Here is a 25,549-nt window from a genome sequence, read left to right as displayed (position 1 = left end):
AAACACTTAGGGTAATGTAGTTTAATCGTGCAGAAGCCCAATGAGTTTAAAAAATTAAGAAAAATATTGACTGAAAACTTGATAAAAGACAGAAATACATCTGAAAAAATGGGCATACATTTAAACATTTAAAAAAACATTTAAAATAAGTCACCACGTCAAATTCTGATTGCTAGCAGACATCGACATTTAGCTTCAAGGACAGATTTAATATCTTATTCTTAAATTTAGTTAAGAATAAGATATTAACTTTATAACTCCAACTTTAGTAGGAGTTATAAAGCACTTCATGATGAGCAACAGGACGGTAGTCATTGAGGGAAGGGACGGTTGTTGTTCTAAGACAGGTAGGATGGTGGATAATTTTAGGCAGGCAGGAACTGTGGAGAGCTGCAGGGAGAGGTTGAAGATGTCCAGCAAGACCCCTGCTAGCTGGTCAGCACATGATTTGAGCATCCAAACTGACACCATGTCTGGACCTGCAGCCTTGTTGCTGATGATTCTCTTCAAGGAGGAGGTCACTTGGTGCAGCTGCATGACGATAGGCTGATGGTGCTTCTCTGGCTGAGGAAGATGTTCAGGTTCCCTGTTGCTTGGACGTGAAAAGAAGCTGTTGAGGAAGTTAGTCTATCATATGTTACAATCCATATGTTACAACACATCTAATGTTAAATATGTTGAAGTCCATCATATGTTACAATCATTGTACTTTATTGCCTAGTTGCACACTCTTCTCTCAGGAAACGAAGCCTCAGAGTCATTGTACCTCATTCCTTGTGATTCATGAAGGACAACTAATCTATGTAGCAGGTCTCATGTCACTCTCCAAGGGACTGATAACAGAGCCCTCAGTCTCTGACACAAACTTTTTTTTATATTTTGCGTGCTCTAATGTGGAAAAAACAAAACAAAAAAAACTGTACACTGTTTACCATATTATTTCCTGTACTCACTGTTTATTGCCTGTTGCTCATTGTGTGTACCCTAAGCCGGAGTATGCCTTGAAAGGAATTACATACGGTGACAAATAAAGCTTCTTGAATCTTAATGTTGCCAAGCAAATAGTAGATTTTTTCTTTTTGTTGTTGCTGTTGTTGTTGAAAAAAATATATAAATTATTCCTGTTCATGTTATTTCTTGTTTAGCAACAAGAATAGATTTGTGGTTGAAATGTACTTAATTTTTTTAGAATTCAAATTTTAATGTTGCCAAGCAAGTATTGGTGTACATATTTATTTTATATTTAAAATCACCAAAAATAATACTATATTTTGATTAATAAAAATTAATGAATCATATTTTTCGTAAATAAATAATAACGTAAATAAAAGGCCCAGGGCCAAATTCTGATTTGCGGTATCAGTTGTCGTTTACCGGCTTGGGCAGATATGATTGGCTGAGCGCGGAGGTTTCTGGGAATTGTAGTTGGCAGCTGGAACTAGCAACCGTCTAAACGAGCGCGTTTTGGAGGCGTTCACTTGGTTTAACATGCAATTTCTACTGCGAGGTGGTTCTGTCAAAAACTGAAGACGGATATGCCTTAATGTATTTCATACGTGAGTATATCAAGTCTTTGCTTTTTCGTAGGGGAATTTATTTTCTAAGCAGCGTGGATGACGCGCGCTACCTTCGCTCTTGTTGCTGCTCAGCTTCCAAAAATCCAGCTTTAACTCGTGACAGCTAATTTACAGCACATACTGTTTAGGCAGCTGCACTTGGGCCGATTTGGAGCATACATTAAACTAAAACAGACCAATGTCGCTCTCGTTTAAATGTTCGTCGGTGACAGAGTTAAAGGGCTAGCAGGAAGCTAACAACAGCTAGCTCTGTGGCGTGAAGGCAAAACAGGAGAAGCGTTTGTTTTGAGATAAAAAGCTGCTTCATTCGCAGTTTCTCTGTAGGTTGGAGCTCGGTTACTGCAGGTTACAGCTAGAAAATCCGTCAAATATGATTTAAATCATGATTCCCAGGGACGTTTCGGCTCATTATCTCTGTGCATTGCTCTTGATCGCCCCATCTTCATATTTCCTTCAAGGCAGGCAGGCGTTCATGTTGCCTTTGGAAGTTGCCTTTATGGGTGGTTCTGGAAGCGATGTGGAAGACTTTTAAAGCTTCATCCAATCCGCCTTCATTTACCCATTCAGGAATGAAACTGTCTCCTGAATGCAAAGTGCAATAATAAGGAGAGCAGAGTGGACCTGAGAGTGGGGGGATATTGTAGTGATTATTATTTATTCTTTTATTTTTCACTCCCACAGCCCCTTTTATTGATCCTTCCCAGGGGAGAACAGAATAAAATGTTACAGAGCTCTCAGCACACACCCATCTGCTCTAACCATGCCAGATGTCACGCCACATTTCCCCACTGGAAGGTCTCAGGGAACCTCAGGTTGGCTGCGATGTTGTAAACTCATAGGAAAAGAATGTTGACTCCAAAACTAGACCTTCAACTCATGGGAGGATCCCACGTCTTTATCTGCATCAGACACTTCCTGGTGTCTTCTGAAAACACTCCCCAGGTCCCAGCAAAGTCCTCGTAAAGTAGAACTCCGGCAGCTGCAACAGGGGAGTGAATACTTTTGTCATGTCATACAAAGTGATGAGGAGAAGCTTCCTTGAAAACCTTCTGTAACGCTGAAACCTCGTCGCCTCGGGCTGCTGCAGCTCCCTCTGCCCACACTCCAGCGGCTTTTCTTCTGAGATGCTTTATTCTGAGCCAGGAGTGAGAAGGATGGAGAGGTGCCGTGATGGTGCATAAAACATTATTGACTCCCTCTGTTGCAGGTTTGAAAGTGCATCTTGAATATAGCTTAAATGTTTCTGACATGTTTTGATTTAAAAAAAAAAAAAAAACTCAGCCGCATTAATGCAACTTGGATGATTCAGCAAATTTGATTCTCGAACTGTATTAACATTGATTTAGTGTTAGATTAAGACTAACAGCAGGTAAAGAGCCAAGAGGATTCTTAGCTTAAAACAGTGATTTTTCGGCTGATTTTATTATTATTATTATTTTTTTAAGCTCCCTTTGTCCAGTTTATGTGTTGTTGTTTTTTAGCTGTTACCTATTTCTGGGTCACTGTATGTATTTCTATATTTTACATTTGTAACAGCATTCGGGACAGTGTCGCCCCTCTGATCATAAAGAGATATTTCCTTTGGTATTTCTATAAATGCAACAACCTTTAAAGCCCAACAGCAGCCACATCATTCAAAAATAATTAGAATCTGAGAAGTTACTATTAATCCTTGTTCAACTACAGAGGTTTGAATGTGTTTTATAATTAAACAAAACAACAGCAGGCTAGTTTAGCTGACGTTCTTTTGGTCACATACAGAAGTACGCTATGGAGTTACTCAGGGTTCTGTGCTTGGACCAGTAGCATTGATTTTTTTTAGATGGACTGGATTGCATTTAATCGATTTCTCCAACGAGCTCAGAGCACCTCTCCTAATACAACCAGAATGGTCTCGTTATTTTCCCACTGGAGTCTTCTGTTTGTCTGCGCTGCACGTAGTCTGGTGTAATCTTTTGAAGGGGACCGGGTTTCCGTGTGGAACAGCAAAGTCTCAGATGTGTTCACATTTCTGCGGCCAGAGTTTAACGGTGTCGCCTTCTTTCCTGCTCACCAGATATTTGGCATTATTAAACGAAGACGCATAGAAGCGAGGACATTTTAGTTGGCTCCGGTAGATGGTGTTTTCGCTCTTTGTGCTTCCTTCCTTTGGAAAGAAAAATATGAAGAAACGCATCTCCGTTTACCGCTTCCTTCACACAGATCCAGACAAGTTACCGACTACACCCGTGTCTCGCCGTGGATGGTTGTGGTGGAGTTTGTATAATATCTACATTTTCGTTGTTGTTTTACCAGCTGAGGCCAGCCTTAGTGACACGTCCCGTCCGTCCAGCATCCACATGAGGAAGGCTGGCAGCATGCAGCCGGTTTTCAGAAGAGACGCCGGAGTTTGGCCACAAACGCGAAGCCTTCTCTACAAGAATCTGCTCATCAAGTGGAGGACCAAGCAGCAGAGCCTCCAGGTATTCACATTCTGTGCTGCCCATGCATATTTTTTTTTTACTTTTAAGTTATTTAAGAGGGTGGGTAAATTAGGGCCAGACTATTAATCGTATTTGCAATATAAGTTAATCGCTGTTTTAAAAAAAAAAAAAAAACACAATTTCCCAATCGCAGAGGTATGCAATTTTTGGCTATGTAATAATTAACTGATAAGACGCATCGTTTAGGCGATGGTAATATATTTTTAAGGTGGGTTTTCCTCCATATGGAAGGGAAGAGAGTTGCAGCAGTGAGATAATCTAATTCTACTACTTGTTTTAGAGTTTATATAACCAGACTTTCAGGAATCTCACCATAGCATTAAGTAGCGGTCAAACTGTCTTAAAAGCTTGAATAATAATATTCTGATGATAAAAAGTGTTACGTTTATTGTTTAAAATAGTCCTTTTTTTTCCCTACAGGCCATTTTTTTTGCTTGTGGTTAATGCAGAGAAAAGTCCAAATTAAATCGTAATGATGGTTGAAATAACCGTGAATGGTCTGAGCCATGTTACATAGCTCAGACCACTCATGAAGGGACTGATATCAAAGCTCTCCGATACAAACTTTTGATCTTTCTTATCCTTTTTTAATCTTTTCTATGCTATAATGTGACAAAAACAAACAAACTGTAACCTTTGGTCATTGTCTGTTGTCCGTTCTGTGTTCTCTTAGCTGGAGCGTACAGAAAGAAACGGTAACACGCAGTGACTATAAAGAATCTTTGAATATATCGCAATTTAGATTTTTGGCAAAATGGTACAGCCTTAATTTAAATGCACAGCAGCTTTATTCTAAACCAGTAACTAAACCAGTAACTTACGGTAGCTTGACTTTAGGATAAAACCTTTACGTTAACAGTGTTTTTCATTTAAGTTCCCTTCAGATCTACAAAGTAATTCAGTATATGCCTCTAAAAGTCAGTTTTCTCTAAAGAAAAAAAAATCACCTCTGGCATCGTGTGTGTGTGTGTGTTAATGTGTGTGTGTTTGACCGCAGAGTTACAATCTGCTCATTCCCACACTGCCAGCACGCTGTTGGCTTGTTTGTTTGCCTTAGTTTCCACGCTGTTCCAACCTCAGATCCAGTTCATATATCTTTTGAACAATTTTTTTTTTTTCTAAATTGCAGTTTTGTGCTGAGTCAGCACACCTTTTTTATATTGTTTTCTTGTTTTTCTTCTTAATAAAGCAGAGCGAAAGCATGTCTGTGGCTCCCTCACATTTCCACTTCCTCCGTCCTAGGCCGTGCATTTTTAACCAGCTTTAAGTTGCACTGATGCATTTTTAATGGCCCAGCATAGTAGCCTTGAACTCGCAGCTAGGAGCTCTCAAACTCCTCCTCCGACAAAATGTCTCGTTAACATCGTCCCAGAGATGACAGCCTTCTATTGTTGCTGTCGTCTGGAATTTGACCAAGGATTTAAAGACAACCTAGCTGTGCGACATTGTAAAAGAAACCAGTTTTTTTTTTTGTAGTCTGCTCATCTCAGGTGAACTAAATCATCTTTTACAAACCTATAATGGATCGATCCAATTCCTTTTTACCAGTGGACCCACTGGTAAAATGGTGGCAAGACTCAAGCAAGTGTATTAATGGGATTTGTGAGTTTGACTCTGTGAGGAACAGAATGCATTCTTCGCACTGAACCAGCTAGGTTAAAACCTCAAACATTAATACAACCAGCCAGTGTCACCAGTGCATATATGTGTGCACACAACGCCACAGGAAGACGCAGGCATGGCTTTGCCCTACATATGCATTTGACCCTGCGCCACACACGATTTGATCACCACAAACGGCTTATATAAACTCTGCCGCACAAACGCTGCTCCCCACGGCTACCAGACCTGCGTCTCACTGGGCTGGAACCATGACTCAGACGTTGCACCAGCGATCCAATAATAACGTTGCTTTATCTCTCGTTGCGCTCTTCGGTCTGCGCCGAACACGTTTCCATCTCCTGGCACGCCGGCTGCTTGTAACTGGGGGTAAAACCGACCGCTTGCCCCTACCTTCTGCTCAATTCTGCTCAAAACCATCTCACCTGTAGGTGGCGCTCGTATCGTAGTAACGTTTCCTTCCCAGAGAGTCGGTTTGGCCCTGTGCTGCGTTCAGACCAAACGCCTTTTGAGCATCAAGGGCGTCAGGTTTATACGCAAAAGTCTGTGGTGGACGCGAAGCTTTTTGCGCGTTTCGTGCCGCAAATTTGCTAGGGCTGGGCGATTATGGCTTAAAAATAAAATCTCCGATTTTACTTTACCAAATCCGATTAATCGATTTCTTTTTTTCCTCCTTTTCATAAAAAGAAATTAAAGAAATTAATTTAAAAACTTGCTTTTAAGGGCAGGCTTCACATCACTTGTGTAACTTCAAACTAAGTTTAAAAAAATAAGTAAATGAGTAAATTAAAATGCCTCGCATTACGGTAAAAAAAAAAAAAAAGGTGGTTTTTTTTTTACACTATTTTGACAATATATTTTCCTTAACATATATTCAGCATTGCGTGCCGATCTCTTCACGGAACCCCAATGATTAATTTGGAAAAATAAAATCCCGATTTTTCCAAAAAATGTATTCTTAAAAAAATGTAAACTCGAATTAATCGATTAAATCGATTTATCGCCCAGCCCTACTTGACGCGCGTTTAGCGCCTCTAGAGCGGCTGACGCAAGAGTTTCAAAATCTGAACTTTGGCAGCTGGACGCGGGGCGTCAACCAATCAGAGAGACTCCGCTGTGTGACGTTGTGGAGGATTTACAGACAGGAAAAATATTTTTTACTTTGGATCTTACCAAATATGTTCACAAGGTACTGTATTTTTGCTTTCCAGAGATAGTGGATAGGGACAAAAAAGTTGACAAATTACCAAAAACCATCTGTGGCAAGATTTTAATAGAGGAACCAAACATCAAATGAAGATTTGACGCAGTAACCCTTCAGCTTCTTAACAAGGATGTGACGAGAATAAGCTGAGAGAGAAAATTCTAAACTACTGCCAACGGAAAATATTCAACAATATTTCAAGTGATATTATAGGAGTTATGTATGATTTTTTTTTTTTAGTTCTTGAAAACTGACACTTGGGGTATGAGTGACTCCTCATCTGAGTATAATAAATCATGGAGCATTGTAAGAGGAAATTATTACAGGTCTCTGTCATACCTTTTATTTATTTGAGGGAATTAAAGCCTCTGATCCGGGCCGTCTTTGGACAGAAACAGCCAGGCAGGAGAAATGACTACAATTGAATGAGGTTGTGTTTGTGCTTGGGTTAAAGGCATGACGAGGATTCATTAATAGGATCCTGCATTATAAATCCATGAGGGGTGGTTGGCCTGAAGTGTACAGCTGTAGCAACAAGATCTCTCATGAAATTTCAAACACTCGTTTTACACAAACACATTGCTGGGATTTCCTGGTTTAAAAAAAAAAAAATTCTTTGGTTCTGTTCAGTTTTCCATCCTTCAACACTCGGAGTCGGAGGTTCTCTGGAGTTACAAGTTTTCTCTTAAGTTTGTCACCTGTTTTTTTTTTTTTTTTGTTTGTTTTTAAATTATTATTATTATTATTATTATTAATTTTTTTTTTATGAAAAAAAAGTATCAATGTTTAGACTTCATGTCTTTAGGGGTAGGGTATGAGGAAGCAGTAGACTTTAAAAACCTTTCAAAGGGACTCTTTTAAGCAATAAAAAGTTTTTTCTTATCAGATGAGAAGTACATAACATGCTTTGAGGAAAAGAATTTGAATTTTACTGTTGAATAAATTAACGTGTGTGTGTGTGTGTGTGTGTGTGTGTGTGTGTGTGTGTGTGTGTGTGTGTGTGTGTGTGTGTGTGTGTGTGTGTGTGTGTGTGTGTGTGTGTGTGTGTGTGTGTGTTCAGGAGCTGATCCTCCCTCTGCTGCTCCTGGGTCTCCTTATTCTCATCAGCACCCTGAACCCACATGTCTATTATGGGAGCATCCCCACAAAGGAGCTGGAGAGCGTCGACTTCTTCCAGAACATCAAAGGCCTGGGCTACACACCCATCACCAACATCACCAGTCAGATCATGGAAGATGTGGCCGTTTCCATAAGTAAGTCTCAGCTCCCTGCAGGACTTTCACGTGTGCGTCTGCACCCGGAGGAGGCCAGGAGAGAAAGTAGCTTCGCCCGACAATTATAGCTTGCACTCTTTGTGTACGCAGATGTGCAGGATCGTCTGGAGATGTTTACCAGCGAGGAGGATCTGGAGAACGCCAGCCTGTACGAACCGTCCAGCTACATCGGCGTGGTGTTCTTAGACGGCTCTGCCACGTCTTATAGACTGCGCTTCCCGCACCACAATCTGCCCCAGCCCAGTGATTACACCGTGTCCATTGGTAAAAATCTATTATTTCATCTCATGGGGCATACGTTATATAAATCTCTCTTATTACACGGGTGTAAAAAAAACTCTTTTAAAGTCCCGTCAATAAGTAGAAGAGATTAAAAAAATAATAATAATTTGTCTAAAGTTTCTTTGTTTTTCTCCCTTTAGCCAGCTGTTACAAAACCCCGCTGAAATGCAGAGCTACAGATTACTGGTACTCTGGTTTCACCCGCCTCCAGTCTCAGATCGATGCAGCGATCATTCAGGTGAGGCATGCTGGACATCATCCTCCACCGATGATATCAGTTTCTGTCCTCATCATTATTCAGAGCTCAGAAAAGACGTATGATGCTGGAAGAACACGTCATTGTGAAACAGGATTTGATAATAAAAAAAAAAAAAAAGACCGTATATTGTCCATCATTTTTAGATATTTAGAATAACAAAAATTATCCAGGGTCTTATTAAATAAAGCTTGCATTAGTATCAGACATACTTTAATAATCCCAGAGGGAAATTACTTTTGTTACACGCTCCAGACATACAAACATTTTGATTTTTATATATATATTTACAACATTCCACACAAAGTTTTTTTTATATATATATATATATATATATATATATATATATATATATATATATATATATATATATATATATATATATATATATATATATATATATATATATATATATATATATATTACAGCGGTTAAGGCGGTGAATTACAGCCAAACTGCAGCTAGTTTTCATTATAAGCATTCAAAACCACAGTGTTATTCATGCTTGAGCTGGTGACGTCCAAAAAGGACCTTTTAAATTAAATAAAACAGGCCTTTAAGCCAGCTTATTTCTCAAATAAAAGTCCGCACATTTTAGATGATTTTCTACTGTCACATTTTTCTCCACGATGTTTACAGGGTGACGTGTACCACAGATTATCAGATCATGGTTGAGGCAATTACTTTAATTGTTTTAAATGGTCAAATACAGTCGTTTATAATGCTGCACTGTAGATTCATTGGCATTGCTGGAGGGATCAAAGATTTTCTGACGAGTCATGATGACTAGCTAATATGCTGCTTTAGACTCAGAGATTTGCATCCTGCTGTAATCTACAGCGGCCACGGGATGTAGACATTTTGTAACCACAGAGATGTCTAGAGTTAAATGTGAGATTACCTTTCTGAAAACGGAACAGAATTGTGGAACACCATATTTTAATGTTTAATAAAATACGAAACAAATAATGCTTAGTTCCTGTCATTTTATTTAAACAATTATTTAAGAAAAGAGATAATCAGAAAAGCCAGCAAGTCATCTTTTGTCTCCAATAAGAGTTAGTTATGTAAAGTCAGTAATACTACTATGTGTAAAATGGTGTTTTAGAATTTACTCTGAATGTCCTTTTGAATCAACTTGATCTCTAGTGCAATTTTTCTATTTTTCACGTTGTGGAGTTCAATTTCTCCTCTTAATTTGAATTTTTTCAGGTCAAAATACTACATTTTTTGTTGAAGATGCCGTTTATATAGGGAATGGATGGCACCCTGTGTCATTTTGTGAAGGAAAAAGAAAGAGTGAAACATTCCTCATGCAACAAAAGTAAAAAGAACCTGGGTTTTTTTTTTTTCAGCCTTCGTATTGGTGGCTGTTATGAACAGACAAAGACCTCATTTAACAGTGGCTTTTAAAAAAGAGGAAGAAGTTGCTTTTTAAAATACAGTATAATAATTAAAGGCTACCATTTTGTAGAATATTCTTGTACTTCACTTTTTTTCCCCATGTTCTAGTGGCTCCCATGGAGGATATAAAAGAACAAAGAAAATATGAAACTATTAAAATGCAAAAATTTATACTGGAGAAAGTGATAGAAACATCTATCATGGACAGTATTTACGCATTAATTTGTCTGCTACTTTTTGCCAGCCCTCTCTCCTGGCTTTAGCAGACTTTGAGGTGTTCCCTGTCGTTTTAATTAATGACCCAAATTCGGCATAACCTTCCATTAAAAGCTCTTGTTCTGCTTGGGAGAAAAACTGTGGGCGTTCTTTGGCCATGCTGAACAGCCAATAGAAGCGCTGCTGATCATTGTTTCTACTATCGACACATTTCCCCTTTTAAACAAACGCATAAACGCGCAGTTATCTCAGATAACTCAATCAATTTTAGGACCTGGTAAAGACTCATTTCTATTTTGTGCTGAGTGTACTCCCTCTGCTACCGTTGAGGAAAAAGGGAATACACTCTTTTTACCATTGCTTTTAACTGTGTGGCTTTTTAAAAGAGAGAAAAATAACAACAAACCAGATCGTTTTTAGATTAGAGCACGTCTACAAAGGGTATATTCCATATAAACACTTTATATTAACTCTAAAATGTTTTCTAATCTCAAACTATCTTTTTTTTTTAAACCTTCACCCTCCTCATGGTGGCCGTTTCATGTGTAGAGGCAGACCAAACGGACGGTGCGGAGCGAGCTGGACATAAAGGCGGTAATGATGGGCCTGCCGGGCTCCGTGGAGGTGCACAAGTTTCCCCATGCCCTCATCTCCATCTACCTGGTGCTGGCCTTCACACCCTTCGTCACCTTCCTCATCGTCAACGTGGCAGCCGAGAAGGAGCATCGCCTGAAGGACACCATGACCATGATGGGGCTGTACGATACAGCCTTCTGGTAAAGCCCTCATCTGTCTATGTTTCAGCTCTACAATAATGCAGCACGTATGCCTGTCTATGAGTTCTTGTGCTCTCCCAACAGGTTATCATGGGGCCTCCTGTATGCCGCTCTGGTGACTGCCATGTCCATCCTGATGGCCGTCATCGCCACATACACCGCGCTCTTCCCTTACAGCGACTTCTTTGTCATCTTTTTCCTCATCTTCCTCTACGGAATATCATCCGTGAGTCGTCTGCATAGAGCGTTATTTCTCCCTCTCAACGGTCTTAACAGCGATGAAGCAGATGCGTGTCGATCTCAAAACAGGAAGTAATAGATGACTGTGTTTTGCGGTGCCTTTTTAATACCTGTCATATTACAACGGAATTATCAAACTCCAGTGTTAAAGGGTCAACTGCAACTTTATTGGAGTTTGACACCTACGTAATATTACAGTATCGCCCATCCTAAGAGTTCCTTTTCTCTTTCCAGATCTTTTTCTCCTTCATGCTGACGCCGTTATTTAAAAAGCCGAAATTCGCCAGCACCGTGGGCTCCATGCTGACGGTGGTGTTCGGCTGCATGTCGTTGTTCACGGTGCTGATGCAAGACTTCCCACAGCCGCTGGTTTGGCTTCTCTGCCTACTCTCTCCCAGTGCTTTCTCAATCGGAATTGCACAGGTTGGCTCCGCACACTTCCTCGCAATATCGCTTAGCTGCACACTCCTTCTGCACACATCATTTCTGCCATTTGTTGGAGAGTTCGTTGCCTCGAACAATGAGAATATCCCAATATGTTAGTCTCTTAATTCACTGAATCTCCTGAAGGAATTAATGCGGTAATTTAGGCTGGAATTTACTTGTTTTCCAGGTGGTTTACCTGGAGGCACAGGGAGATGGTGCTGTGTTTTCCTCCCTAACCAACGGGCCTCATCCACTCTATGTTCCTCTGCTTATGCTGGCTCTGGACTGCATTCTTTACCTTCTGTTGGCTGTTTACCTAGACCAGGTGCTGCCTGGTGAGTAAAAAAACAACAGCACACTTTTTCCTAATGCATATTTATTCTTATATAATTTGTGCTGATCACTAAGTGTTGCTTATAAAACCTTGTTAAAACAATCTGTTACAGTTAAAATCTTGTCTATTCAGTTGTTGTTGTCTATTTAGATTGTAGAATGCCTAAATATGGACAAAGTTGTTATTAATTTTGTTTATAACACACTGAAGTGTGATTAAATTGACATTACATGGTATGCAGATGACAAAGTCACTTATACAGTATATGTTGTCACATACAATGAACAATTCCTCTGTTTAGTCTTAATTATCATGACTCAAATTGACCTTTAAGAATACTATGACTGCCTATTTTAAACAGAACTACAACCAAATCATTTCCCTAGATGTTCTAGATGTTTATTTTGAAGGAAAGAATTTCTACTTAGATATTTAGGAATAGTTTTAGCTCTAATTTGTTGGTAAGGAAAGACTGTAATGACAAAAATATTGATTAAAATTTTTGTATGCATCATAAATCACCTTAGAGATAAAGCGTGTTTGATGCATTAGATTAGAATAATGTGACAAACCTGTTGTCACAGGTTCTGTTGGTTTCTTACAACTTTTAAGTATTAGGTACATATTCTGTATAAAAGATGAATGCATGCAAAATGTAGGTTGAGTCTCGGTTTTGTCCTTGTATTCATCATGTTGCATTGATTTATACATAACAGCTTCCTACAGGCTTATAAATATAAAAAGATCTGAATAGCGCAATAAGAAAATTTAAAAATAAGCTAATAAAAATATAAAAAAAATGGAAATAAGAGAATTAAGTATGTCTGTTTGAGTTTCCAGACATTATAGCCCATTAAATTTTCTGAATACTACTATTAAAGCATTTTGAAGATAATGTTTTTTGTATTGGAATATCCACAATGCTATCATCTATGTCTGAAAAAATCTTGATATTGGGAAAATTCATATAAAGACAATAGTGTCACAAAATGGGAGGGGGGGGAGTATTTTATATACATTTGTATTTTATTCATCTTTTGTTTCAACTTTAAGGGCTGCAGTTGTAAATTAGCCACCAGCTGAACCTGGTGGAGCCTGTATCTTATGAGATCAGAGTTCCTGTTTGTGGTCTTAGATAAATGGACTCAAATCACTATCCTTTGTCTGACGTGCAGGTGAGTTTGGAATCAAGAGGTCCATGCTGTACTTCCTGAAGCCGTCCTATTGGTCCAAACACAGAAAGCGCTACGTTGAAGTGAGTTCAGTGTACGATGCGGAGGCGAACGGCGCTCCTGGCGGAGACGAGTGTGTTGAGCCCGTTTCCCCCGAGTTCAGGGGGAAAGAAGCAATCCGGTAAAATTCCTCTCCTGCTGATGAATGGTGTTTACAATGAGCGTTCGTTTGTTTTGTCATTATCTGATCGGACAAAAACGACACGAGGAACAAGGTAAATTACGTCAAACAGGTCACCTCGAGTCGCAGATTGAGCTGGAGAAAAAAAATGTGTGGAGGTGGATTTGAAAGCCCAGGATAATAATGGAAACAATACAACTCAGTCATACTCATCTACTCACAACATCTGATTCTTTCTTTTTGACCCAAGTTTAGTAATTATCTGTGAGATATAATGGCGTAAGATGCTAATGAGATGCTTGAAAAAACTGAAGGTTTTTCATGTAAAGCAGGGGTGTCAAACTCATTTCTATATGGGGCCACTTTGGCAGTAACATAAAAGTAGCAACCTTAGGCCCAGTTTATACAGTTTATCTGCAAAAAAAGTTGATATTGGGGTGAGTTACACTTACAGGAGGGACAGTTTTAGCCACTTTATACACTTTAAAAGGATATGTGCCTCTACTTTATGACATGATATGCCTTTTTTTGGCTCTTGAGGGCCAGATAACTTACCTTGACGGGCCGAATTTGGCCCGCGGGCCTTGAGTTTGACACCTGTGCTGTAAAGTATGCTGTAACACGATGGAAAAGAATGAAACAGAAATGTTACAGTACTTGTTGTTGGTTTTCAGACTTTTTTAAACCTTTTTTTTTCAGTGGAATGTTTGTTAAATTCACTAAACTCTGACCTAGAAGTCATTTAAGGATTTAAAAAAAAGGCTCTTAAACTTAGGGAATTCCACAGGGCTTTTCCAACACACAGCTCACAATTCACAATTCATGCAAAAAAACAACTTTAACTACTTTCAAGAAAACCTGCAGAACTGAGAAAACTGAGCACTTTATAGGGTCACAAAAGAGTGCAACAGAGGATCGAGACATAAACGTTGTATCAAACCCTTTGCTCACTGCTGTAGGTAAAGCAACCCATTAAAAAGAAGCGTTCTGCTGAAGCTGCAGTTTTCTGGTTTTTATTTCTCTTTAATGATCATTATCTTTGTCTCCTGACAGCATCAGCAACATCCACAAAGTGTACAAAGACAAGGAGAACACAGTGGAAGCTCTGAGAGGTGAGCACAGAGCCGAGTGCGCAGCGTTAGTGTTGGCGTGTAGTTCTGATTTGTGACTGGTTTAACCAATGCGCTGCACCTTTAATTCCCCCCCCCCCTCAGGCTTGACGTTCGACATCTACGAGGGTCAGATCACAGCTCTGCTGGGACACAGCGGCGCTGGGAAGTCCACTCTCATGAACATCCTGTGCGGCATCTGCCCCCCCACCAATGGCTCGGCCACCATATACGGCTCGCCCGTGGCGGAGGTCGCGGAGGGCTCAGAGATGAAGCAGCTGGTGGGAATCTGCCCCCAGTTCAACATCATCTTTGACGTGCTGACTGTGGAGGAGCACCTCAGGATATTCGCCGCCATCAAAGGGATCCCACCTGCAGACGTTGATGCTGAGGTACCGGGGTGATCGAAATCTTTAATCATGACATGTTTCTACATAGTTTTTTTTTTTCCCCCATCCTCCTTCCATTAGTTATTTTTTATTTCTGTATATGTTTAACTAAAATGTTTTCATTTTGCACCTTATGGCTGTTGATGAAAGCACGAAGATCTTCTATGTGATTATTTTTAAAGACGGCTTGAAATGTTTCAGAAGATCACGATAAAGCACTAAACAAATGAGGAAACTAAGAACTTTGCACAAAATCCACCTATCCAGCAAGAGGCTAAGATTATCAGACCTAAATTGTATTAATTTACCATTTTGGACACTAATTCCAATTTTTCTTTAACAAAAATCTCATTAATTTAGTGCCCTTTTTCTGATTATCTCTAAACATATGTCAATGTATTCTCTTTAACTTCTGATTATAAAAGCCGACGTTGCAACGTTTTTAAAGGACCATTCTCAGGCGCGCTTTAGGAGGCTGCAGTAGAAAGTAAAAATAGAAACCTTTTAGCCGATTGTGTTTCTCTGACAGGTCACCAGGGTGCTGAAGGACCTGGACTTGGAGAAAATCATGACGGCTCAGGCTAAGAATCTGAGTGGAGGCCAGAAGAGGAAACTGTCAGTGGGCATCGCCATCCTCGGAGATCCTAAGGTACGTCTCACGAGTGTTTTTAACGTCATTATTTTGTTGGATCTAAATAGACAAAGGGCTTCTTCTAAACCAAATCCAAAAGATCAACCGTTTCCTTCAACAAAAAACCTACAACTTACCTATAAAGCAGTGTCAAACATACGGCCCACGGGCCAGATCCGAACAATTTAGTCCTGCCCTGTGGCTAAATGCTTTATCATTATTTAAAAAAAAAAAAAAAAAAAAAAATAGAGCTCATCAGATTTGATTTTCACAAGTGGAGCAGTAATGCTTTTGCCATAGTGCTCCACTTGATTTATGAAAGTGAATAGTTTTATTATGATTCATGTGGGGAATATCTTAAATGATATGGACACTGCAATGGGAAAGTAGGAGAGGAAAGGAAGAACAAGAAGAAAAAAAGACAAAAGGTGAAAGAAAGAGGAGATAAAAGGAAGAGAATGATAAAACAATTATTGAAAAAAACATGTACTTTGTTTAATTGAAAATATGCAGTTCCTATATTGTCCACGGGGGGCGCTGTGTTTTAATTAGCAGATTAAGCTTCAGGTGTGGATAAATTTAAATCATTTCTTAATTTTTATCTGTTTGATGTATTTTGTCATGTAGGACAGTGTTTTTAAGTTCCAAAAAATGTGAATAAATGTTTTTCAACATTGCATAATCACTGTGATCAGTTCTTATGCATAATGCTCAAGTAAATGTTTAACTGAGTAAAAGTATTGTTGAAATTGCACATACTTTTTTTTTTTTAAAAACGCTGAGGTTATTCATAATATATTGTGTAAAAGTGAAATTCATTTAATATAAAAATCAACAACAAGTCCACATTTATTAGTTCTATTTAATCTTGCAATGAGTTAACTCATGTGGCCCTCTTGAGATCAGATAAAGCTGTATGCGGCCCCTAAACCAAAATGAGTTTGACACGCCTGCTCTAAAGTATTCAAAAGAAGTTTGAAATATAAAAAAAAACAACTTTTTATAAATTGAAATTTATTTTTTATAGAAAATACTCAGTTTTACCTCATCCACACTCTTAGCTTGGTTAATTCAGTTCTCTGCTCGCTCTTATTGCTTGTTCCTCAGATTCTGCTCCTGGATGAACCCACAGCAGGGATGGACCCCTGCTCCAGACACCAGGTCTGGTCTCTGTTGAAGAGCCGGCAGGCGGGCAGAGTCATCGTGCTCAGCACACACTACATGGACGAGGCGGACATCCTCGCCGGTGAGAACTGTCCCTGGTTGAAGACAACGACCGGCAGTCTAATTGGCGTTTGCAGCTAAAGTAAATTATACAGACCTCTGTGGCACTCTGCTGTAGAGTCTTATCACAAATCTACCCTGTAGCAGATAGAAGGTTGTGCAATGACACAGTTGTAGCATTTGTCTCGTCCGCAGGCTTGTTTGTCTCAGATAAAAATTTCTGAGAAACAAGAATTTCTTGAATCCATTCAGAGAAACAAGAATTTCTTGAATCCATTCAGAGAAACAAAAATTTCTTGAATCCATTCAGAGAAACAAGAATTTCTTGAATCCATTCAGAGAAACAAGAATTTCTTGAATCCATTTATAAAAGTCAGATAAAACTATTGCAGGGTGCCACACAAATCAGAGAAACAAATTAAGCAGCGCTGTTCATTTTAATACGTTTTCATTTATTTTTTACTAAAATGTCATTTAGTATTAGTAGCAATTTGGTCATCTATAGCTATTTTTAGTTGACTAAAGCTTACTTCATTTTGATCAGCTAACATAAAGAAATGCTGCCTCCATCATTTAATGGCATTGCTCCTTTACACCTTGGTGAGAGATTTATTCTAGGGGGGAGCTGAATTAAAGAAGCATTTTCAGACGCAAAATAACTTTATTTGATTATAAATGTAGTTAAATAAGCTTTTTAAGTGATATCTCTAAAACCAGATGATAAGAAAGGGGATGCGCGTCATATGCAAATTTTAATTTTTGTCGGCTAATCTTCCAACTTATCTCAGCGATCCACAGAACCAAATTTAGCCCTGACTGAATTTTAATTCCCCCTGATATGTTTCTAGTCAATTTCAACATAGTTTAGTCGATCTGTATGATATTTTATTTAGTATTTTTCTGTCATTTTTCTTTGGGTGGGGTTTTTGGTACAAACTATCATAAACATGGAGGCTAAAAAAAAAATCATAAGAGATATAGAAGCGAAACCACCAAAACCTTTGTGGCCACTAGCTTGACTGCAAAACTAGTGGCAAAATCAAAAGAACTTGCTACACTATGATAATGCTATGAATATTTTATAAACTCAGGATTTTCCCTTCAAAACACTGCAAAAAAGGAACTAAAAGTAAGTAATTTATTCTTTATTTGAGCAGGCACGTTTAAATGATCTGCCAAAGGAAAAAGATTTTGCACTTAAAATAGGAACAAAATTCAACTACAGTTTATCTAATTATTATCTAATTGTTTAGAAATCATCCCATTGGCAGATAATCTTATTTACCTGCTCAAATCAAAGTCAAATACACTCATTTCAATAAAATGTTACTTCTAATTCCCTTTTTTGCAATGAGAAGAAAAGAGAAATAAAATGACCAATGCTAGACAAAGAAGTAAAATTGACGCTGATCTGAGTTCAGTTGTCTGCCAGAGAAAACTTTGGATTATATATTTTTTTACTTTTTTTTTCGTGGGGCAAAAACAAAAGGACAGCATCACTTGCTAAGCCTCAGGTGACTTTTTCAGTCACCTGAAAAAGAACATTTAAAGACTTTTAGTAAATGAAGGACTAACACTGGTTTGGTTGGGTTTAAACATAATTTGTTGCATTTAAAAAAAAGAAGAAACTTAATGAGCTTTCTTAATATTTGTCTGATACACAAACCCTTCAGAATGGTTTAATCTGTTCCAAACCTGCTGCTTTCTTCTAGATCGTAAAGCTGTGATCTCTCAGGGGCAGCTGAAGTGCGTCGGCTCTTCTCTGTATCTGAAGATCAAGTGTGGTGTCGGATATCATCTGAGGTAGGTGGTCGGTGTTTGTTATGGAGAGGCCGGCACAGCAGCATGTCGACATGAGCCGTCTTCATGGTGGTGCCTTACAGCAACGAGGTCCTGGGTTTGAATTCCAGCCCGGACCTTTTTGTGTGGAGGCTGCACCATAACAGAAACCCTGTGTTTGGTAAAATGGCCGCTTTAAGGTGTGTGTGCATGCACCCCTCACCCTTTGGACCTCATGAATGAATGAACCTTCGTAAAATAATTCTGTTGTTTTGGTACGTTCTCAGCAGCCCGCCCAGTGAGTTGCACGTTGTTTTGCCCCTCCTGCAGAATGTCGATCAGTGAGGGATGTAACGCAGAAAATGTTGCGTTGCTGATGAAGCAGCACGTCCCCAAAGCAAAGCTGTCCCAGCAGCACGGAGCAGAGCTGACCTTCACTCTGCCCTTTGAGAGCATGAACACGTTTCCAGGTCAGATCGGGTCTTCAGCGGGGGGGGGGGTGTGTGTGCCCGACTCTGCTGTGCTCCTCGGTAAACGGCCCCCGATCTGATCTCCGCAGGCTTGTTCTCGGAGCTCGACTCTCAGCCGCAGTTGGGGATAATCAACTACGGCGTTTCCATGACTACGCTGGAAGATGTTTTTCTGCGTTTGGAGTCGGAGGCTGAAGTGGATCAAGCGGGTGAGCGCGTTTTACGAAACATCGTTGTTTTTTTTTTTAAAGTCGTAGCGCTGGCTCTGAGTAACGGCGGCTCTGTTGTGTGATTTGCCTCCTCCAGACTACAGCGTGTTTAACCGAGAGCAGGCAGAGGACGACGGCGAGGCGGCCTCGCTGGACGACACCGACCAGCGGCTGCTCACCTTCTCGGACAGCAAATCCGACGCCGTGTCCGGTCACGCCCTGTGGCGGCAGCAGTTCAGCGCCGTGGCCTGGCTGCACATGCTCAGCATGCGGCGGGAGTGGAAGGCCTTCGTTTACACGTGAGTCCCCCGTAGGTAGGATGATAAAACCGTCCAGGTGCAGAATCATGACTGAACCGTCCCAAAGCCGGCTCAGCCTGGACTGTTTTACCTTAGTGAGGGACAGAGGGTCCAGATCTCTGTTGGTTGATAGAAAAGGGGTAAGGGGAATGTAAAAAGGACTGATAGAGGTTAAATTTAGGTTTGGTTCTTCTAAAGAAGAGGTTTACTTTTTGTATCATGTCCATTGAGGTAATCCAACATGCAGACGGTAAACAACAACACTTCCCATGCAGTCTGGAAAAGCTTGTCAACAGCATTTCCTGTTAAATTCAAATATTTGTTTTCCCTGATCTGGTCCCATATCTCGCATTTAGGGCTGGGCGATATGGCTTAAAAATAAAATCTCCGATTTTACTTTACCAAATCCGATTAATCGATTTATTTTTTCCTCCTTTTCTTTTCATAAAAAGAAATGAAAGAAATGAATGTAAAAACTTGTTTTTAAGGGCAGGCTTCACATCACTTGTGTAACTTCAAACTAAGTTTAAATAAAAATAAGTAAATGAGTAAATTAAAATGCCTCGCATTACGGTAAAAAAAAAAAAAGGTTTCCTTTTACACTATTTTGACAATATATTTTCCTTAACATATATTCAGCATTGCGTGCTGATCTCTTCACGGAAGCCCAATGATTAATTTGGAAAAAAAAAAAATCCCGATTTTCCAAAAATGTATTCTTAACAAAATGTAAACTCGAATTGATCGATTAAATCGATTTATCGCCCAGCCCTACTCGCATTATGAACGTTTCATCCATCCCTGCTCCATTCATCCAGCCAGCCTTTCTTCTGCTAATCCCTCCATTTATTCATCTACCATCCATCCATCCATCCATCCATCCGTGTCTCATCTTTGTCTAAAGCCTGATCGCTCTAGAATCACCTTGGGTATACCAACTTTAAAAATGATCCAAACCGGACTGGGATCTCTGGGCCTTTGAGTCTGGCAAAGTGGAGCAATAATTTTGGCATCAGAAATATTTAGAAACTATAAATTAAAATCTTTCCTGAATGACTAAAAGCGAGCTTTTGCCACTGCAATGCAAAGAGAACACCAGGCCACCGACAGCCAGCCTCTCTTCTTTTAGAAGTAGATAGGATGTGTCAGAGTGGTCTTCTCTTGTGTTTCAGTGTGGTGCTGTTCCTGCTCTTCGTCTCCGCGGTTCTCGTCGTGTCGCTGGTGACGGGAAACATCCAGATTCACTCTCAGGAACGTCAGTTTCAGCCCAGCTACCTTTTGAAAAAGGGCCAAGCGCCACACAGATACGCCACAAGCCTCCTGGTGAAAAACTCATCTGGTCAGAAAGCTGCAGGATAAACAAATTCCTCTGCTTGAAGAAAACTGTTGGATAAAAAATAATATTGTTATTTTATGCACCGCAGACTCTGAAATTTCCGACTTCATCCACAACCTGGAATCCCAGGATATCATGGTGGAGCTGATGAAACAGGAAGACTACATGGCTGCAGCTCCGCACAGCGCGGCCATAGAGGTTTCCCGCTCCACCAAGGTCTCCGGAGCTTTCGTCTGATTAGTGGTTTCATTCAGGACGGCTGTTTTCTGTGAGAACTCTTAACAAAGCTCTTGTTTGGCGTGTCCTGACAGGGTTTCAGCTACAGCGTGGCTTTCAACAGCACCACAGTCCACTCCTTACCCATGGCGGTCAATATTCTGAGCAACGCGCTCCTCAGAGGGCTGAACGGAACGGGGCAGATCCAAACCTGGACCAAACCGTTTGATTATGTGAGTCTCCGACCAGTGTTGTATAAAGTACTGAAATCTCAGAGTCAAGTAGAAGTATAAGTACCTCTTCAAAATATGACTTTGGTAAAAGTTCAAGTCACTGACTGAAATGTTACTTGAGTAAAAGTCTTAAAGTATCTGAAATGTCTTGTACTTAAGTATGAAAATTACTGTAAAAATAGATGTACTCAAGAAATTTAATAAAAAGTAAAACAAAGCAAATGCAGTTTGAATTACATTTTGGTAAACTTTGAAGGTCGAATTTACTTAAAATAATATACACAACCAAGTGTTGGAGAAATTTAGACCAAGTTTAGACAGAAAATACAAACTTTTTGTAAGCTTTCAGTTTTCCTTCTTCAAACAAGGTCAGTGCTGTGCACTTTAAAATTGTACACAACCAAGTGCAGGCAAGATTTAGACCAGGGGGTGTATACTAAAAACATGGTTAAGTGATAAACCAGGCTTAGTTAACCTAGGAAGTGGTAAACCTGCTGATAGATACACCTGCAGGCTGACAGCTGTGCCAGGGCCCGGGGCAACAGTCTTTTTGGGCCCCCCCTTTACACTTGCCGCCACCACACCACACCACACACACACCAGGCCATCTTTTCTTCAGAAGAGAACCGCAAGCACTGCAGCCAAAATATGGTCTTTTAGACTTAGACTTTCTTTATTGTCATTTTGTATACACAGAGTGCATACAGAATGAAATTTCGTTTTCACACAGCTCAGAAAGATTGCAGTAACTCTACAGGATACCTTGCAGTGAATTACAGTACAGGATAAAAGTGCAGTGATAAATCGCAGTCACTTACAGGATAAGTTTCAATTGACTTCCGGAAAAAGTGCAGCAGTGAACAGTAGGCAGTTAAAATGTAAACAATGTAAAACAATGTAAACAAATATGCAGTAAGGTGCATCAGTGATTTACCAGTAGACAGTTGCTTTTCAATCAAAGGCCAGGCGCGTTAGTGATTGGCTGCGGGGAGCACCAGGCCCCGCCCCCGCTGAGTCTCTCTCTCTCTCTCTCTCTCTCTCACTCTCACTCACTCACTCACTCACTCACTCACAAGTAACTAAACCAAACATTGAAAATGTATCGGAGTAAAAGTATGCAATTAAGTTTGGAAATATAGTGAAGTAAAAGTTATCAAAAAAATTATACTCGAGAAAAGTAAAAGGTACTCCTAAGTACAGCAGTGAAGTATTTTTACTTCGTTACTATACAACACTGTCTCCGACAGAAGAGGGACTACATTGACAATGTGGGATTTAAAGGGACGACTGTGAACTGTGTTTGATTCTGCAGCAAATCCCGGACGTGACGTCCTACGCTCTGGTCTACATAGAGGCCATCATGCTGGGAATGCTGGCCGCCGGAATGCCGGCATATTTTGCCATGGATCACACCCGAGATTGTGAGGTAATAATCACTCCCACCCGTGATTTAAAGGATGCAGCTCAGTGCGTGTTTTGATTATCACACGGTAACACACCATGCAGTACATTATTTGTCATAAGCTACATTGCCTTGGCATTTTTCATGTTATGTTGCCTCACAACCTGGAATTAAAGTGGATTGTTTAACAGTTTGCCCCAGGTCATTTAGAGAACATGCCTAAAACTTTGAAGATGTGATGAAATCTACTGGGTTTCTTTAGATAGGAAATGTTTCTGTATAATCTGATCCAATCTGTATAATCTGATTGAATTTGACTTGGAAAGTGCCTTGAGATGACATGTTTCATGAACTGGCGCTATATAAATAAAATAAAATTGCATTGAATTGAAGCGAACAACAAATAGGACAAAATAACATAAAACTTCAGCATGTATAACTGTTCACCCCCTCCTAAAGTCTACTTTGTAGAGCCACCTTTGTGCCAACTACTGCAGCAAATAGCTCTGGATATGTCTCTGTGAGCTCGCCACATTTTGCCACTGGGATCTTTACCCGTTCTTCAAGACCAAACTCCTCTACCTCCTTCACGTTGGATGTTTTTCACGTGTGAACAGCGATCTTCCAGTCTTAACGCTAGATTCTCGATTTGACTGTAGTCTGGGCTTTGACTAGGCCATTCAAACACATTTAAATGTTTCCCCTTAAATCCCTCTAGTGTTGCTTTAGCAGGATGCATCATCGTCCTGCTGGAAGGTGAACCTCCACCTTCCAGCAGGACCAGCCTCAAATCACAGGTAGACTGACAGGTTCTGCTGAAGAACATCTCTGTATTCAGCAGCATCCATCTTTCCCTCGACTCGGACCAGTTCCCCAGTCCCTGCTGCCTAACAATATCCCCACAGCATGATGCTGCCACCACCATGTTTCACTGCGGGGATGCAGTTCTTGGGGTGATGGAATGTATTGGGTTTGCACCAAACAGTGCAACATCAAATATCTGGATATTGTTTTATGACCCCGCCCTGACTTGTACTTCTCAACAAATGTGTCCATGACTTGCTTGGAGAGCTCCTTGGTCTTCATGGTGTGATGCCTCTTGCTTAGTGGTGCTGCAGCTTCTGGGGCCTTTCCGACATCTGACAGATCATGTGACACATGGTTTGCACACAGGTGGAACCAATTAGGCGAGGTTAGGAGGTAACTGGTTACACTCAAACCTTTTAGGGGCATCATAGTAAAGGGGGTGGATACATATGCACCCTAACCCCCTTTTTTATATATATATATATATATATATATATATATATATATATATATATATATATATATATATTTCACATTTTAACCTCACCAACTTAGACTATTTTGTGCACAATGAAATAAAAATAAAGCATTTAAAATACAGGTTAGAATGTAACCGAACAGGTAAAAAGCCTGAGGGGGGCAGGGGTGACTACTTTTGTAAGGGACTATATCATTGCATTTACATAGAATAGAAATACACACAGAATATTATATATTTTTTTGCTTAGAGGTAGCTCTGTGGCTGTCCTGGTTAAGTTGTTAAAAGCCAGAGTCATCCGGCTCTGGCCCCTGCTGCTACAGTAACGCCTGCTGAAGCTCTGAAGCATTAATGTACCGATCTGTGCTTTGAATCATGGACTTGACGTACAGCGTTCGTTTCCTTTTCCTCAGATAAAGTGTCGCTCGACGCTGCGGATCTCGGGCCTGTTGCCGTCAGCCTACTGGTGCGGCCAGGCCGCCGTGGACATCCCCTTCTACTACATCATCCTGTCCTTCATGAGCCTCATCCTCTTCTCCTTCCACTCTGAACACCTGCCGACGACCAGCAACCTCACAGCTGTGGTCTGCGCTGCCGCTTCAAACACTGGCCCATCCGGTCCGATGCAGGGCGACCGTTAACCATTGCTGTGCCTCTTCTCTCTCTTAGGTCCTCTGCACCGTCGGCTTCGGCCCAGCCATGATCCTGTTCACGTACGTTGTTTCTTTCGGATTCACACGAGTGCAGAGCAACAGAGACTTCTTCTCTTTCATCTCCATGATGGTGAGACTTAAGCGATGCGGCATCTGGATCTATCACTGTGATGCAGCCTCTCCTTCCTGCTGTTGCCGTTTTAATGTGTTCGCTGGCTGGTTTTCAGTACATAAATGGCTTCTGCTGCAGGTGTGCGTGGTGTCGGCCTCCATCGTCCAGCTGTCGTTTGTGACCGACAACTTTGACCTGACGAGAACTCTGCACAACGCCCTATGTCTTCTCAACCCCCTGTATCCTCTGATGGGTTGCCTCAACTGCATCACCAAGGTAGGAGTGGAGAGCAACATGGCAGCTGTTCTCCACTGAATGCTTTAAACCGCTGTCAGGAGCAACGTTTTGGTCTTTTCATTTATGTCTTCATGATTATACAATATAAAGTAGACCTATACACATCATCTGAAAGCACAGGAGGAGAGGCAAGCCGTCTCAATGAGCAGTGTTACTGTTTTTTTTTTTTATAAAATTTATCTGCACGATTTTTAGATATAGCACCTTTTTTTTTTTTTTATTATTTGGACTACACTGCCCTGTATCTAACATAAGGCCAACTTTATATTGATCTAACTTACTTGGTTTATTGTTGCTAGTGTGTACTCCTGGCACGGCCTGCCTTACATGAATGCACTTCTAGTTTAGACATTACAGTCAGGCAGTCTTGTAGACAGCTCAGGGGTCCTAACAGGTAGTGACACAGTGTACCATAATGCTCCGAATATCCATTCAGAGCGGCTTCTAACTAATCTGTCAT

The 25,549-nt window shown here is 40.3% G+C and overlaps 1 protein-coding gene across 1 annotated transcript in view; it reads left to right on the top strand.

Moving 5' to 3' along the window:
• The first annotated feature begins 1,408 nt into the window (after positions 1–1,408).
• Positions 1,409–25,549, top strand: part of abca5 (ATP-binding cassette, sub-family A (ABC1), member 5) — a 33,886-nt gene continuing 9,745 nt past the window's right edge. The window contains exons 1-25 of the mRNA XM_012855920.3: positions 1,409–1,556; positions 3,873–4,039; positions 7,945–8,137; positions 8,249–8,422; positions 8,581–8,678; positions 10,866–11,092; positions 11,177–11,318; positions 11,567–11,755; positions 11,946–12,093; positions 13,268–13,445; positions 14,499–14,557; positions 14,660–14,946; positions 15,473–15,592; positions 16,682–16,820; positions 18,511–18,601; positions 18,908–19,047; positions 19,137–19,256; positions 19,354–19,555; positions 20,728–20,894; positions 20,980–21,107; positions 21,203–21,340; positions 22,653–22,766; positions 24,441–24,611; positions 24,697–24,810; positions 24,931–25,068. Coding sequence (XP_012711374.2) covers positions 1,544–1,556; positions 3,873–4,039; positions 7,945–8,137; positions 8,249–8,422; positions 8,581–8,678; positions 10,866–11,092; positions 11,177–11,318; positions 11,567–11,755; positions 11,946–12,093; positions 13,268–13,445; positions 14,499–14,557; positions 14,660–14,946; positions 15,473–15,592; positions 16,682–16,820; positions 18,511–18,601; positions 18,908–19,047; positions 19,137–19,256; positions 19,354–19,555; positions 20,728–20,894; positions 20,980–21,107; positions 21,203–21,340; positions 22,653–22,766; positions 24,441–24,611; positions 24,697–24,810; positions 24,931–25,068 — 3,657 coding nt within the window. The 5' untranslated portion in view covers positions 1,409–1,543. The remainder of the gene's footprint in view (positions 1,557–3,872; positions 4,040–7,944; positions 8,138–8,248; positions 8,423–8,580; positions 8,679–10,865; positions 11,093–11,176; positions 11,319–11,566; positions 11,756–11,945; positions 12,094–13,267; positions 13,446–14,498; positions 14,558–14,659; positions 14,947–15,472; positions 15,593–16,681; positions 16,821–18,510; positions 18,602–18,907; positions 19,048–19,136; positions 19,257–19,353; positions 19,556–20,727; positions 20,895–20,979; positions 21,108–21,202; positions 21,341–22,652; positions 22,767–24,440; positions 24,612–24,696; positions 24,811–24,930; positions 25,069–25,549) is intronic.

The sequence above is a fragment of the Fundulus heteroclitus genome, chromosome 10, assembly GCF_011125445.2.
Source record: "Fundulus heteroclitus isolate FHET01 chromosome 10, MU-UCD_Fhet_4.1, whole genome shotgun sequence".
In the NCBI taxonomy this organism is placed as follows: Eukaryota; Metazoa; Chordata; class Actinopteri; order Cyprinodontiformes; family Fundulidae; genus Fundulus; species Fundulus heteroclitus.
The sequence above is the reverse complement of the archived record's forward strand: the minus strand, read 5'-3'. Positions and strand labels throughout refer to the sequence as shown.